At 36.8% G+C, this 17,617-nt stretch overlaps 2 protein-coding genes across 5 annotated transcripts in view; one reads left to right on the top strand and one right to left on the bottom strand.

The window, feature by feature from the left end:
• The window catches only part of LOC138317515 (brother of CDO-like), a 201,007-nt gene that overhangs the window by 59,304 nt on the left and 124,086 nt on the right, over nt 1–17,617 (bottom strand). The gene's annotated exons all lie outside the window — the stretch shown is intronic.
• Nucleotides 15,899–16,558, top strand: LOC138317211 (uncharacterized). Its single transcript, XM_069258762.1, has one exon. It carries the CDS (start codon nt 15,899–15,901, stop codon nt 16,556–16,558), a length of 660 nt encoding a protein of 219 aa, XP_069114863.1.

Raw genomic sequence — 17,617 nt, forward strand, 5'->3', positions numbered from 1 at the left:
CCTCATGGGGCACGAGTAAGCGCTGCCGAAACCCAAGAAAGTTACAATTATGCAAATCAAGTATTTGGCATCTGTTTCAATCCTTCAACACCTATAATATGAAATGAATCAGTCCAGTCAATCACACTGGAGAAGTCCATTAGTGCTTTGTGGGTTAGATTGGAGGGCATAGTTGAGAAACATGTCCCGGAAATTTGTTCTAATTAGCAAACAGTCTGTTCAGGATTATCTGACACTTTTTATTGTAGAAATTAATTTAATTATGTAAAACAAAACCAAAGATAAACAGGTGCTTCTTTGTCAAGGATTACTGAGCTATCAGACCTGCCAATTGGTGACGTGTTATTATGCACATCAAGCTACTTAATTAAAATTTTTTTGAAAAGAAAAAAACCAACCCATTTAATTGAGACTTTAGACCTATTTGTTTGCATATACACATTGCAATCAAACATTCACATATGTGTAATAATATAAAGTTTGCCCATAATACTTTGAAATATTTTTCTTTCCAAAATGATCTAGAATGGAAAGTTTGATGTTTGACGGTTTTAAAACAAATGAATTTGATTAGAGTAACAGAAATGGTCGCTACATAAGGCCGATAAAAACACACATCTGAGAACTATCCTAAATGATGTTTTTACGCCAGTTGTTGGCAAATAGTGGACTCTGATTGGCTGTACAACAAGACTAATATTTCCGACAAAAGCGTATACAATCCATCATTCTCTCGGCGGTGAACAGTCAGTCTTGGGAAACAGCACAATCGTTCTCCTTCCCAACAACACCAAGTTTTTGGTTTTTATGAGAACAAACAAACAAATGTTGAGTAGCTGTTGTGCCTGGGACTGTTCGGACCTGGAAAGGCCATCATCTAATAATTCATCTTCCTAGATGTGTACATTCCCGTCCACAGACACTACTGAGATTTTTCGGGCGATTTTCCGACATAGTTTGGTCTGGTGAAGAGATTTTCGCTGTGCTATATTCCTACTCCATCACTTGGATCACCTGTCACTTCATTTAAAATACATCTATTTTTCACACACAGGCAATTCTTCTTATTCTCAATTTTCACTTTTTGAAAATAGCCAATTCCTCTGGAAATACTTGTGAAAAAATTTCTTTCTATAGCATTTCACCACCAAAATATGTCTGCATTTCACGAGGAAAAACATATTTATTTTCAAGTACAGTCATAGGAAACTGGATACAGATTTAAAACTAGAAAGGTTGATGTTATGGTAGATCAATAAAATGAGAAATAGATTATGACACGAGAGAATATAATACATATGACTTTTAAATTATTTGTATTTTGTAGATATCCGAGTTCAGTGATTAAGGCTACACCGACAGATAATATAAAGAAAAGAAAATGAAAGTCTAATGAATATTACTATGTGAATAGTAGATTCCAACCACCTTAATATTTCAGATAACTCAACAGATTGACTGTTGTATAAAGAACTTTGTTTCTTCTAACTTAATTTTAAAAAATCTAACCAATATTTCACAGCTGTTGATATGTTCTTGGTGACTTTTAAAAATGATTTTTTTTTATCAGTAAGCAATTTATCAAATTGCGAGATGGATAAGCCAAAGACGAAGTGTATGATGTGTACTTGTGAACACAGAAGAAGGAAGCTATCTTGTATAAACTGGGCTTAAAGCACCTTAAAACCTAACCCCAGGCCTTAACCAGTCACCAGCTAAATGGCCACGATGGCATTTCACACTAGTGCTTCACCAGTCTCAAACTTATGTAGTGTGTGAATGATATGCCGGTAGGAAGGCAAAAAGTCAACACCACTCAGAGTGCAATGGGTTTCAAAGACATTATGACATCTTAATGTGTAACTGATGCACTAGGATGTAACGATCCTCAATTGGTTGATATTTGAACATCCGCTATAAGCATGCCTTTTCATTTACACAAGGTAGAGATCTAAATCAAGATCAACATGTCAAAAATATTCCGTTTGTGACTTCTTTTTAAATGATAGTACGATGAATCAAATTTTATGCATGTTCTTCACAAATCAAGCAAATTATAAAAACATATGAAACCAATCATGCAAGATTTTAAAACTGATACAAAGTTTAAAATGAATAAATCACTGTCTCTTTAATGTTTGAAAGTATTGGATGCTATATCTATCATTTACATGAGCTTTTTAGAACATGATTTTAGGAATAAATCCCGGTAGAATATTCCAACATATTTGATTTTAAGTGTTCCAAGTGATACTTTAACTATAATCAGAAGTTAATTTAGCTATCAATAACTTCTCATTATTCATACACAAGTTCATTTCCATGGCCTATCTATCTCCAAATTGTAGCGCATGATTTTGTTGGAACATATGATCTGGGGATTTTCATATAAATTTTCTTAATTAGAAACTTGATAGCAAATACTGTTGAGACTTCTTTAAATTATTGCTTTCTTTAGGGATACATGAAATAAATTATTTATTTGTTTTGAACATTAAAAGCAGTTGCACATATATTGATGCCATTTTACAATTTCACCGGATGTCCTTACTCAAAATCACATGAATAGTTTGTTAAAGTCAAAATAGGTACCTAACAAGATTCAAATTTAACGGAAATTGTATAGATGAATAAATGATTACAATTTTCACAGATGTCTGAGAAAGTTGAGCATAGAACACATGTTCAAACAAATTGAATTGTATGTGCGTGTTTTTTTTCCCTCCAAGTAATATAACATATGCCAAAAATTACCTTGCTTCTATAAATGATCATATTTTGAGACATTGAAAGATTCGAACAAATGATTACAGGAGAAATAAAAGCTAGTGTTTGTGAATGTCAAACTCATGTGAAAAAGAAGAAAAAAAAACAAACATATGATCTTGTGCAGAATAGGAAATTGAAAATTAATTTCTAACTGTGAATACAACCACAATACAAAAAACACAAATGAATTTCTGTCCTGGAAAAAACGGTACATAAAATCGTCTATAGAACTAAAAAATATAAAGCTTTGGTATCAAAGTATAGCATGTCCTACCTGTGGTATTTTTTTTTATTAAAGAGTTTGAGTAAACACAAGTTTGTGAAATGTCAAACACTTATATTATTTAGCAGTGTAAGGGAACTTTCTGTACAATACATTAAGATTGCCTTGCTGGTCGACTCAGTATAAAAAACATCTTTGTATCCAATATCTATTATGCTCAAGTTTGAATGTGTACAATTTGATTCCTAACACGAAACCTTAGATGAAACTGCAGTACTAAATGTCGCTGCTGGTGAGCAAATATTTGCCTCCCCTGTCTTGGAGTCCAAAAGTAATTTTAGGGTTCTGTTTAACAATAGGGAGGTGAAGCTTTTTAAATGTGATGATTAATTCCTGCAGATTTTTGACCATGTGACAGGTAAAGTAGTCATTTCTCGTTAGGGAAAACAGATAAAAAAAAATGGTTAAGAAAAGGAAAATCATTAAAATTAATTTTCCAAAAATATCATTGAAGATTTTCAAAAAATCATTCATTACTTACTAGATGAAAATTATATATAGTAAAACAAACGGATTGGTTAAAGATGCTCCACCGCCAGCAGACCATAAATGATGCTCATCATTTGAACAACAATTGGTGTTTAATCGTGTATATATATGTCTAATTAACATAAAAAATAATATGAAATAATTCATTTTGCTTTGGATACATGCGCAGTCAGAACTTCATTCTATATAGAACATAGTGCCAAGGAATTTTTTCGGGATGCAATTAATTATTTCTAATATTTCTATCTCGAAGTAAAATTAGAAGCTAAACTTTCCAATGGTGGTAATGGTGTTAAGTAAGTGACTTTTGTAACTGATGAAAAATACCAAATCGTCTGATCCTGTTTTTGATAGTGAAAAAATACCATTTGTCAGCAGTGGAGCATCTTTAAAGATAATTTCTAAGAACAAAAGAATTAAGAATGTCTTGGAGAGAAAATTCATTACTTCTGATATTAATGCTTTTGATAAAAGTGTTAAATTGATGATAAAACATCAAATTTAATTAAACAGAATGCTATGCAGTGATATATGGCCAGAAGTGATAGCTGGGGACACCTGTTGTGGGACTGAAGGTGACACCAAAATTCAGCCTTGAGGAACATCCAACAACTGTGAAATGTCATCTGGTTCACTTTTTATGCTTTTAATTTTGAGTTCTCAAGTTGTTTTTATAATATTTTATTATTCCATCTGTTTTTTTTTATTGTCAAAACTGCCAAAAGTCATATTGCATTGATTCTGCTATCACGTTATTAAAACGTGAAGAACAATGGTTCAACACACCCTGATGTCTAGAATCATCAACCATTTAAAAACTGAATTTTTAGAAGGCAAACTGTATGACAATGAATCATAAAAGTTGACTGAAATACACATAAACCTTATAATGATTAAAATATAGCAATTAATTAACACAGTTTAGATATTTACCATTCTTTTGAAGAAAATGTCACCTGAACATTCGAGTGTGCATCCGTGCAGCGTAACTCCATCTAACCACTAATAGATAGCCAATCGTGATTTAGCATAGACATCTAATAAACGGTAACAAATCGTACAAAGTTGTCAGCAGTGTGAGTTATCGCTACATATGTCAGCTATGAATCCATCATTTTAGCACCTCTCTCTCATCTTCAACTCTTCCTCAGGGCTAAAATCAGTTTGGATGATTTTTTGTTTCTATGTGTATCAGGTATAAAGGTCACAGACAGACACCTCTACACATCTTCAAATACCTCGTCAAATCTCATCAACATCAACGAAAAATTTGATCATCTTGACATCCCTTAAAATCATGACATTTTAGTTTTAGTGACATCATTTAGCATTGTTGTTATGCATGTTTTTAACAGTCATGAAATTTACACATGTCGTTAGTTTTGTCATTGCTACCTGTACAGGTAAAGCAACAACACCTGAAGTAATTCCTAACTCTGACATTGTAGCTGACATTTTTTATCTTCTTGTTCCAATCCTAAACCAATTGTCAACACAACATGCTTTATTCACACCAGTTTGTGAAACAAATATTTTTCCATCTCAATTTTTTTTTATTCCTGTTTCATTTGTAACCACTGTGAACCAATAAGGACACATTCAGAATGCTTTATGGGACGTTCTAATCCCTCACTACAAATTGAATATACACATCATGACCTGTAGCGTTTCACAGGTAAACTACAGGTAAAGGACAACCACGTCTGTCGCAGATGACAGTAAGTAGCAAGCTAGGCCCGCAGGGATGAGTTAGGTGTAGGAGAGAAAACGTGTTTAGTCACAAAGTGTGAACGCAGAGAATTGTACACACTAACAACCATTTACAGAGGATGTTCTGACACTGGACAAAATATCAATCCTTGCTGATGTTTTTGCTGCAAAGAGATATCTTGCCCCTAAGTGGACATATCTAGTCCGTTTCTGGGAGATATCCTACCCTAAGTAGAATGTCTAGTCCATTCCAAGGAAATATCCTGAGTGGACACTGGTCTAGTTGGTTTCTGGGAGATATCCTGCCCTAAATGGACATGTCTAGTTCATTCCAGGGAGACATCCTGAGTGGACATGTCTAGACATCTATTCTAGTTCATAAATATCATGACAAAAATATAAGGAATTAATGATAAAATTTTATCAAATTATTATAAAATATTTTATTAAAAAACAACATCTATAATCTACATATTACTCATTAATTATTTCTTTTACTCAAACTTCAGCAAAAAAAGGCCCAGAGGGCCTGTATCGCTCACCTGGTTTTTTGTTAGTAATTATCACAAGACTCAGACAATTAGAAAAATAAGCAAAATTGACTCCCAAAGTTTAATTTTGAATCACAACCATACAATGATGATATTGATACCATACAAATATGCTATCCAATACATAGGTTCAGAGACAAAGTAATTTATATGAAAATAGTAGCCTAATTGACCTTTTGACCTCGCATCTATTGCCGTCTAAGGCCCCGGGGGTCAGCCCTATCATTTGTACAATTTCAAATCCCAACCCTATAAGGATGCTACCATTGCATTATAAGTGCTCTTCCATTCTTAGTTGCAGAGAAGAAGTCGTTTATATGGAAATAGCTAAATTGACCCCTTTTGACCCCACCCTTCAGGCCCCCGGGGGGTCAGCCCCATCATTTGCAAAATTTTGAATTCAAACCCTATAAGGATGTAACCATTGCATTATGAGCGTAATCCCATGTTAAGTTGCAGAGAAAAAGTTATTTATATGGAAATTGACCACTTTTGACCCCGCCCCTCAGGCCCCCGGGGGTCAGCCCTATCATTTGCACAATTTTGAATTCCCACACTATAAGGATACTACCATTGTATTATGGGTGCTATAACGTGCTTAGTTTCAGAGAAGAAGTCGTTTATATGGAAATAGCCAAATTGGCCCCTTTTGACCCCGCCCCTCAGGCCCCCTGGGGGTCAGCCCCATCATTTGTACAATTTTGAATCCCCATCCTATAAGGATGCTACCATTGCATTATGGGTGCTATCCCATGCTTGGTTTCAGAGAAGAAGTCGTTTATATGGAAATAGCCAAATTGAACCCTTTTGACCCCGCCCCTCAGGCCCCCCGGGGGTTAGCCACATCATTTGTACAATTTTGAATCCCCAACCTATAAAGATACTACCATTGCATTATGAGTGCTATCTCATGCTTAGTTTCAGAGAAGAAGTCGTTTATATGGAAATAGCCAAATTGACCCCATTTGACCCCGCCCCTCAGGCCCCCGGGGGTCTGCCCCATCATTTGTACAATTTTGAATCCCCACCCTATAAGGATGCTACCATTGCATTATGGGTGCTATCCCATGCTTGGTTTCAGAGAAGAAGTCGTTTATATGGAAATAGCCAAATTGAACCCTTTTGACCCCGCCCCTCAGGCCCCCGGGGGGTCAGCCACATCATTTGTACAATTTTTAATCCCTACCCTATAATGATACTACCATTGCATTATGAGTGCTATCTCATGCTTAGTTTCAGAGAAGTCGTTTATATGGAAATAGCCAAATTGACCCCATTTGACCCCACCCCTCAGGCCCCCGGGGGGTCAGCCCCATCATTTGTACAATTTTGAATCCCCACCCGGGGCTATGTAGCTAGGGAGAGAATATCTCAAATTAAGCTGATTTGAAACCAGGTCTGCATTCTTTACAATCGCGAATGTATGACAGAGGTCATTACATACAATGTTTGTAACTATAAATAGAACCAAAGATAGAGATGATACCTAGAGTACAAAAAGTATGTGAACATAATCAACAGGTAAAATCTTAATCATGTGTGCTTAGTAGATCAAAAGATCAGATTTTTATGAAATTGATTCACAGGACCTTGTATAGGTTTCTAACCGCCAGAGTTTCTGTGTAGAAGTCCATGGCTTAATGACAAAATACCAACACACAAGGAATCTATGGGTTTAATGAGGGTACTAATCAAACATAATTTGTTGATTTTCTAAATTTCAACAAGTGACCTAGATACAACAAAATTTACGGTAATGTGTGGTTAATGATCACCTTGCCAGGTTTTTACTAGAAAATTTACGGATTCACAGAGAACAAGAGGCCCTTGTATCGCTACCTGGTTTGTAATGCCAAGTAATATTCTGGAACAGGTTCATTGTTATTTTCAGTAGAAATTTGAATATTTACCTCTAATTCCCCTATTTGGCCCCACATTCTGCCCCTGGGGGTCAGCCAAAATTTATACAAGCTCTGTCCCCAAGGATGTTTGTGGCCAAATTTGGTTACAATCCATGCAGAAACTCTATGACTAGTAGCGATTTATAGGATTTACTTTTATTTCCCCCTATTGGGCCGCCCCTCCTGCCCCGGGGGGTCAGAGCCAAAATTTATACAAGTTTGATTCCCTTCCCCAAGTTCTGATCCCTTCCCCAGGATGCTTGTGGCCAAATTTGGTTACAATCCATGCAGAAAGAACTCTATGATAGTAGCGATTTAAAGGATTTACCTTTATTTCCCCTATTGGGCCCCGCCCTCCTGCCCCCTGGGGGTCAGAGCCAAATTTTATACAAGTTCTGTTCCCCTTCCCCAAAGGATTGTTTGTGGCCAAATTTGGTTACAATCCATGAAGAAGAACCTCTGATGACTAGTAGCGATTTATAGGATTTACCTTTATTTCCTATATTGCGGCCCCGCCCCTCCTGCCCCCAGGGGGTCAGAGCCAAAATTTATACAAGTTCTGTTCCCCTTCTCCTAAGGATGTTTGATGGCCAAATTTGGTCACAATCCATGCAGAACTCTAGGAACAAGTAGCGATTTATAGGATTTACCTTTATTTCCCCTATTGGGCCCCGCCCCTCCTGCCCCCGGGGCTCAGAGCCAAAATTTATACAAGTTCTGTTCCCTTCCCCCCAAGGATGCTTGTGGCCAAATTTGGTTACAATCCATGCAGAACTCCTAAATGACAAGTAGCGATTTATAGGATTTTTTTTTTTTTTTTTTACCTTTATTTTTTTCCCCTATTGGGCCCCGCCCTCTCCTGCCCCCAGGGGGCTCAGAGCCAATAAATTTTACAAGTTCTGTTCCCCTATCCCCCAAGGATGTTTGTGGCCCTAATTTGGTCACAATCCATGCAGAAACTCTATGACTAGTAGCGATTTAAAGGAAATGTTGACGGACAGACAGACGGACGGACGGATCGGACGGGACGGGACGGACGACGGACGCCGCGCCATGGCATAAGCTCACCGGCCTCTTCGGAGCTCAAAAACTTGGGCTGATTATGAGGTAATGAGGCTGGCTGATGAGTGACCTTATTGCTCTAGTTACTTTTGTTTTCCTAAGGTTGTTGGTCAAGCAGTTGTTAACTTAGTGGGTATTCGGCTTCATTACCTACAATAATCAACCGAAAATTAGATGGCTAAGAACGATTGTCTCTCTTCTAAGACAACCTCATCTTTGGAAAGATCTAACCTGAACATAAAAACGTTAAATCATCCATGTAGCTGTAGAAATAACAAGGGAACAGGGGGATGGAAATACAGTGTCCATTAATATTTCAGGGAACATGGAACCTCCGAACACTTCAAACACTCCGGTTGAGGAAAGTAATATTTGTATATCTGATCTAAGCACTGCTCTGACAAATGATTAAATGCCTTGAGCCACTACTGACCATTACGTCATACACTTGACCAGTACCTGTCAGGTATGACAATGGTCACTCTATTATACCAATACACCTGTATACTATACTTAATATCAATCTGGACAAAGATTTAAATATCCTGTCAACTTGTACATTTCAAATAAAAAAAAAGTTTTCTCAAAAAAAAATCGTGTTTAAAAAGAAATATATCAAATTCTGACAAAAATTAAAGACAATAATTTGGCTTGGTTATGGTAAGAAATTTGTCATCAGAAAAACTATTTTAGCAACATGGAATATCAGTATCTAATTTCTCCAACAAGTTGACCAAGTTGGTTTGAACAATTATGGAGACGGCTTACTGAGACAGCTCTAAGGTTTGAATTGAATATCACCAGGTGCGTGTTTTCTTGTGATGGTCAGTCTTGGTGTGAACTGACCGCAAGCTAATAGTACAGGCATTAAGACCCATCCCATCCCAATCGACTGTAATATGAAGATTTTAATAAAGTTTACAGAGTGATATAATATATACTCAGGGCATGAACAGCAGATACTAGTCCAAAATGTGTGTCCTAGTTTTCTAAACCCTCGATCTTTACTCAGATGAACACGATTGAAAACAGTCTGATCACACTGGCATTGCCAGGAATCCAGCTAATAAAAACCAAGAGCACTTTCTACAAAAAATTACTGTGAACGTGGATATTTCCGTGAGTGCTTAATTTCACGATTTGCATACGTAAAACTTTCACTGTGTTCTTAGTTTCATAATAGATCTTTTTTCATACTTTTAACAACAACGGTTATACATGTACAAAATATTATACGCTGGGGAAATTTTCACGATCAAGAGACCTTTGCAGAATTACCAAAACATTTCGCCTCATGTTTACATAATATATAAATGTCTATGTAGAAATGACCTGACTGGGCTGTATCTTTTACTCTGGCCAGTTACTTGTATGAAAAAAATATCTGCATGATGCTGCCATTCTCTGCTCTGATCCCCCTTAAAGGTACGAGAACAATTCAAGAACATAAAACATTTTCCAAAGAATTTATAGACCTGAGTGACAGCTTACGATCTCTCCCTTATTTTCACAAAACCCTACTGTAGTACTGTTCATACCAAAACACCTGTGATTTCCTCGTCATTTTTGAAACATATCCAAAACTCAAAATAAACACCAAAGCGTATTTTAAGTGAAAGGAATCTGGATCAATTTTTAGTGACAATCAAGAAATAAGTGTAAGCCCCCCCACAAGGTATGCTTACATTTCATGAAAACAGAAGAAATACCCTGGACATTAGATCGCCTGGAAGGCAAACCAGGGGATTAAGAGGAATTACAGGCCTGTCACCATTGACATGGGAGTAGGATTATTCCTGCGATTCCGATACCGCGGACATATTTCTGTAATTTAACGACCATCGTAACATTACTAAGATGACACACATACCTGGGTATGTATCGGTGTGCAGCAGATTTTATCTTTTATGGCTTTTCTGTTATTGACACGTGTCACGATCGGGTCATACCTGTATTTTAATAATTCATTCTAACTGACTATTAAAGTGGAGATAAATAGGCGAAAGAAATATTTCTCCTACATAGTAAAGCTAGGATAGGTTTCCTACAGACTCGGCCAGGGTGAATTCCTTGTTAGTTATTTGGTCTCGCATAGACAGAAGTACTAGGAGAGGTGCATGGGTCTTATACCCAAACTTCAGTCATTAACCTCTTCAAATAATTGAATTCTAACGTTCCGGGAAGCGAAGAGAACTATACATGCCAGGTACATAATTCTAGGTGACAACGCAGGTTTCCCATCATTCCCAAATAGATTTAATCATTCATTAAATACCATTTAGTGTTTATTTATAATTGCTTTACAACAAATTCTATATCTCAACTCTAAAGCTCCATTTGTCAGTTCTAAAGGCAAGCACCACTTACAGCTAAATAGTTAGGAATTCAATTCAAAGGCACCAGTGCCTTAAGTCCATTCAATAAGGATATTTTCCATGGGTAAAATAAAATTGTCCTCTCAATAATAGCCTTATGCTGTGCACAGCTACATACTCATTTCTGCTTAAATCTGTTTAAATCCAAACAAAAGTCTAGTTGAACCGACATGTGTAAATTCTGTAGCTTACAAATTGAATCTAACTCTATTTCGCTTGGTGTACCGACTTATTTACTTATGCAATAGTCGGAATAATACACCCGCAGGGGCAGTGGTTTTGTTCTATTGTTCGAAAGTTTTCAATAATTTCCTCAATGCACTCCAATCTTATTTTTCAATTGGTGGTTTTAAAATTTGACATCTCCCACTATAGGAAGATCATACAATGATCACCAATCGGTCCTCGGTAAAACCCTTCTCTCAAGTTCTAGTCAAACAAACTTTGTTTATTAAAAGTTTAATCTCAGTTTTTCGGCCTTTGTGTTCCCTTTTGACACAGATATAATACATTATCACTAAACAGCCCCTCGGTGATTACCGAGAGATGTCAGAAATCAAATCCAACAATACTGTACTATCAGATTTATTTCTCCACCAAATCACTTCTACAGGTGTTGACTGGTTCTAATATAATATTGTAAATGTGAACCGAGTAAATTGGTCCTTCTAAAACACTCTAGGGATACATTGAAATAATGATTCAAACCCATACTAGCTAGTACAAGACGACCATGTTGTGCTTTACTTCTTCCTACTACCTTGAGCTATTGTCAGTCTTTTTTATTCTGATTTATCTCCCTTTGTGATCACATTTCGATTGTTATAGTTTAGTCATTTATTTGTTTGTGCGAGAATTATTTTCTTTAAACTTGATCACTTTTATCAATGCAAACAAAAAGCCTAAAAATTGACATCTGCACACAAGAGCGGACAACTCTGCACAACAGACATATATAAAGCTAACGTAAAGAGAACAATCTGTATCTTGGTACTTAATTATTGCAATGTATTGTATGGATTCTCTTATTATAAGTTGTATACAGGGAGAAAGAGATTTACTCATTTAGGAACAGTTCTAACAAAAATAAATGACTCAAAGAACATCCTGCACAAATAGCTGCAAGTAACTAGAACTTGTAAACGCTTTTGTAGACTGGGAAAAAAAAATGAATTTGTGATGACATTAGCAGTGAGTGTATTTAAGTGTGTCTGGATTAGTGGGAGCTGGGGACTGTGTTAATACAGGGTGACGACTGCAGTGGGCCTAAGCTGGGTAGATATCATTAGAGCGATCTTGTACTGTACATTAGCTTCAATATATCTAGTTACACAACATACAGCTCCGCCAAATACTTTCTATCTTATAGGAGATCAAATATGCTCCCATTTCAGACAGGTTTGACACTACAGGTAAGCCCACAGGTTATAATTGTATGCAGTAAAAATCACTTTATCTACACACGGATCATCTATATCCACACATTTATTATTTAAGTTTTTTGAATTTCTATTACAATTTGTTTCACATTTCTCTGGTTGATCATCTGTATATGTACTTTATCGTCTTACATTTATCTGTTTTTTATTCATAATTGTTGACTTCAAAGTCATTTCCCTGCCACCATACACACATCATATCTTGATTGATAGAAGCAAACTGTGCATCAATTACCTGCATGCCAAATATGGTAGATTCTATCGTTAAATCTAAAGGCCTTCAAATGCAACTGTTGTTTTTTGTCCATATCTTAAACTCTGTGTTATGTTAATTTTCAAGAAGTTTCTGTTTGAACGAGCAAAGTGTGATGGTTTATAGAGCTTGAGGGAGTGAGTTAAACAGAATACAGAATACACAGGGTCCAAATTGGAGAGGTAAACAGGGAGTGAGGGGATACAGTTTATACAGGTTCTGGTATAGAGAGTTGGCAATGCCATAGATACACTGGTTTTTGCAGGTTTGCAGGTTTTGGAGGTATACAAAGATACCTTTATAGATATCCAGATATTTGCTTTAGAGAGATGTCAGAATACACAGGGGGTGGTATAGAGGATTACAATAACCACTACCAGTTATCATCTGTACAGGGTAGACTCCCCCTATCTAGGCCCCAGCCAACATTCCTGTATAGACACTATCCAGATTTCTGATAATTAACCTCTATTTTGTGTGGATTGCCTTACACCTGTACAGCTAAATGTGTCCACCACAACACAAACTGCCTCCTAATGACCAGCTAGCTAGCCTTTATAGTGAACAGCCCTGTTAGAACAGCTCGATTTCAAACAAAAGTCTAGAGCTGTTTGCTGGCCATTAGGTATTTCATTCTGTTTGACCAGGTCACTGATCTTAGCTTTTATAATGAACAGCATTTTAGAACAGTTTGCTTTCAAACAAATGTGAAGCTTCGCTGATTACTGGTCATTGTTTATTAGGCATATCATAATTTGTTTTACCAGACTACCGATGTTTGATTTCTATAATGACCGACATTTATCCAATGCAATGATATCCACCTTGCTAGCAAAGGGTCAAAGTTCTGTTGTTGGCTGGCCCTTTTGTGTACCATCCTGTTTGACCAGCTTCCTGCTACCAATACCAATGTATGGCTGCATGGTTATATATTTGTTTGATTTCCCTGTTAAAGGTATAATGACAGTACACATTCCACTGAATTAAATCTATATCCACTTAACACACACACAAGTAGTTCATTTTCTACAATACAAACAAATCTATGTTTTATTCAATTTTCTGTGATTGGTATCTAATTAAAAAGTCGGCCACTTAGTGCTGATTGTCAATGCAGACTAGATTAGCAGGTTCATACAACCCTACCGGAGTCAATAACAGTGTAAGGCTTACCTGTCGACATGGTTTAGGCCAAATGATGACTCAATGATATTTGATCTAGCATTCACCCCGAGAACACGAATACCTTTATAAACTTCCAACTACCATGTAAATGGAAGTTTTTTCCTTACGCCTTTAAACACTAACTGACCTCGACCATCAACCAGCCTATTGGTACCATACTGAGATTTTAATATAAAGTCACTATATAAAATTCAGAGACAACATATAAACACTTGAAATTTGAGTTCGACTTTTCATATCTGTCACAAAAAAGGGGGCAAGTGATTTCTTACTACACTGCTTCTGTTCTTGTCCAAGTACCATTAATTTGAAATTGTAAACTTTTCAACAAGGTAGAAAAACGATTCTTTATGTGAGCACAGTAAGCCTGAGAACCATGCTGGTGGGGACAAAGCTTAGACCAGATTCAGACTTGAAAATGGACACGACTTAAACCGAGGATTATACTGAAAAGCATATGTCATTCTTAAGCCAGAAGCATCTATCTTCTGGTAAATTTGTGATTAAATAAGGGCACAGGCAGCCATTTTGATGGTTTCTATATAGCTATTTATCTCAGAAATCTTACTCTTATAGAGAGTAAGTAGACTAGTATATTAAACCTTTGTCGTGAAATAAACTTGAATTTTGAGCTTTGGAACAAATTGCATACATCCACTGATAAAAAAAACCATTCTTTACAATTTCCAGTTCATGTACAAATAATTAATTTTTCTTTTGTTTTTATACCAAATCTGGCTTTCTGATTGGCCAATATTTTTTTTGCATACCACTATGAAAAAAAATCTGAGAATGGCGCGAAACCCCAACGTTATCGTGACGTCACTATAGAGACATTGACGTTGCGTATTGATTCGGAAAAAAGAATCCCTTGAAAAACCACTATAATGTTACATTTACACATACTTCATTTCATCAAATGGAGTATAAAATTATTTATAAGTATTGATGTCACTATTTTTTAATTTTATCGGGTTATGAAAAAAAAATGTTTGCAAACTTTTGTGAGAATCCGCTACGTGGATTCACACAGTTTGCAAACAAATTTTTTTCATACCCCGATAAAATTAAAAAATAGTGACATCAATGCTTAAATAAAACATACCTAATTTTAGAAGTTCAAAGAGTAAACATAATCTCTTATAATATCAAAGGGAGCAGTTTATTCAAGGTCAAAAATAAAACTTGCATTATACTTGTCATAAAAGTTCAAATAATGCCCATGACTTTTCTCAGTGGGATTCAGACAAACTATAAAACTATCACAGTATTGTTGAATATAACATTCACCAAGTGAAACTATTATGGCTTCGCGCTCTTGTGATGCATAAACGTAACACATCTTAAAAAAGTTTTGTGTGATTGTACCCAGAGGCAGTTTTACTAGCCATGAAACCTTTTGAATAAGATCCCTACATTACTATTAAACACAAACTTCCGTAAATCCTGTACAACCATGAAATGTAACATTTTATTTTTAAAATCTGCAACGGATGGTAATAACAATATCCCACCATCCCATCTCTGCCACCACGACAGCCAAGTATTACCGAGGACCCTCCAAGTGTGCTTCCCTCACAGGCAAGCCATAAACTCAGTTTTACGACTATTTTGTGGGTTTTTTGTAAGAAGAGTCGGGAGATATCGAACAACAAACTATATTCATACCAAGGTAATAGTACAAGTATATGTATGGAGAAATGGCACAAGTGTTGGTCTTTATATAACATTATGACCTCACTACGCAACCAAATACAAAAACCACAGTGATAATGCAGCAGTAATTTACATAGCGTTTCACTCACATATGGCTCTACACTGCATCAGCTCCAGCTTTCCCAAATTATTTTTTGTAAATTCTTTTGCATAATTGTGAATTTTATGAAGCAGACATGTGAACTTATTCACCTATACCAAACCAGACTTGGATATAGCCACCGAACTGGGCTCGGATATATTGCTGCCACCGAACTAGGCTTGGATATAGCCACCGAACCAGGCTTGGATATAGCCACTGAACCAGGCTTGGATATGGCCACCGAACCAGGCTTGGATATAGCCACTGAACCAGGCTTGGATATGGCCACCGAACCAGGCTTGGATATAGCCACCGAACCAGGCTTGGATATAGCCACCGAACCAGGCTTGGATATAGCCACCGAACCAGGCTTGGATATGGCCACAGAACCAGGCTTGGATATAGCCACCGAACCAGGCTTGGATATAGCCACAGAACGAGGCTTGGATATAGCCACTGAACTAGAATTGGATATAGCCACCGAACTAGAATTGGATATAGCCACCGAACCAGGCTTGGATATAGCCACCGAACTAGGCTTGGATATAGCCACCGAACCAGGCTTGGATATAGCCACCGAACCAGGCTTGGATATAGCCACCGAACCAGGCTTGGATATAGCCACCGAACTAGGCTTGGATATAGCCACCAAACTAGGCTTGGATATAGCCACCAAACTAGGCTTGGATATAGCCACCGAACTAGGCTTGAATATAGCCACCGAACTAGAATTGGATAACTAGAATTGGATATAGCCACCGAACTAGGCTTGGATATAGCCACCGAACTAGGCTCGGATATAGCCACCGAACCAGGCTTGGATATAGCCACCGAACTAGGCTTGGATATAGCCACCAAACTAGGCTTAAATATAGCCACCAAACTAGGCTCGGATATAGCCATCGAACTAGGCTCGGATATAGCCACCTAACTAGGCTCGGATATAGCCACCTAACTAGGCTTGGATATAGCCACCGTACAACAAACCAAGCGTACATGACGCCATAAGCTAATTATATAAGGACAGAATCTCTTCTCTTAGAGGGTTAATTGTCATTTTCACTTCCTCCAAATTTCATCTTTAAAGTTTTGTCATTTGTCTGTGAATGTGGAGGTTGCCATGGTACCCCGTTGTTTCAAGCCTATCCTTTGATCGGGTGTATAGTTATGTTTGTATGCCAGCCCACTGGTAACCTTAGGTACCCTGGCTTCTGTAGGGGTCCCCACTGAACTTTTAATGTCTTACTAATAGGCGTTTTATGACCACTGAAATTACTGGTTTTATCCCAGACTTGTGTAGAATACCAAAAGCATGAAGCAAACACACATTCAGTTATTATACCCTTCCTACCCCAATAAATAAATTCCAAATTTTATAATCCACACAGGTATTTTTTGACATCCTGTCTTTTATGTAAAACAACTATTTTTTACCATTATCAGCGATATACAAGGTTATAATTGATACAATAACTAACCTTCACCATTCTTCAACATTTTTTCCCAGCCTATCATTTCTATTTGATTTTCATGGCAAAAAATAACAATCAATTTTATTATACCCTATATCAGCAACACTACTCAAAACCATCAGTATATCTGTATCTATTGGTATATGGAAATTTAAGGATCTTGTTCAAAGCTCCAAACCCATTGCAGTGAGCAGTTTCTGTAAATTTGAGAAATGTACCAGTCTGAGCTGATGTAGTAGTGTTCTTGCAAAACATTTCAGTTTGATCTGGATGATATTCAATAATCTTCTGTATTTCATCTGGTGAGGTAGCCCCCAGCTACTACCAGAA

This window comes from Argopecten irradians, chromosome 3 (genome assembly GCF_041381155.1).
Source record: "Argopecten irradians isolate NY chromosome 3, Ai_NY, whole genome shotgun sequence".
Taxonomy (NCBI): Eukaryota; Metazoa; Mollusca; class Bivalvia; order Pectinida; family Pectinidae; genus Argopecten; species Argopecten irradians.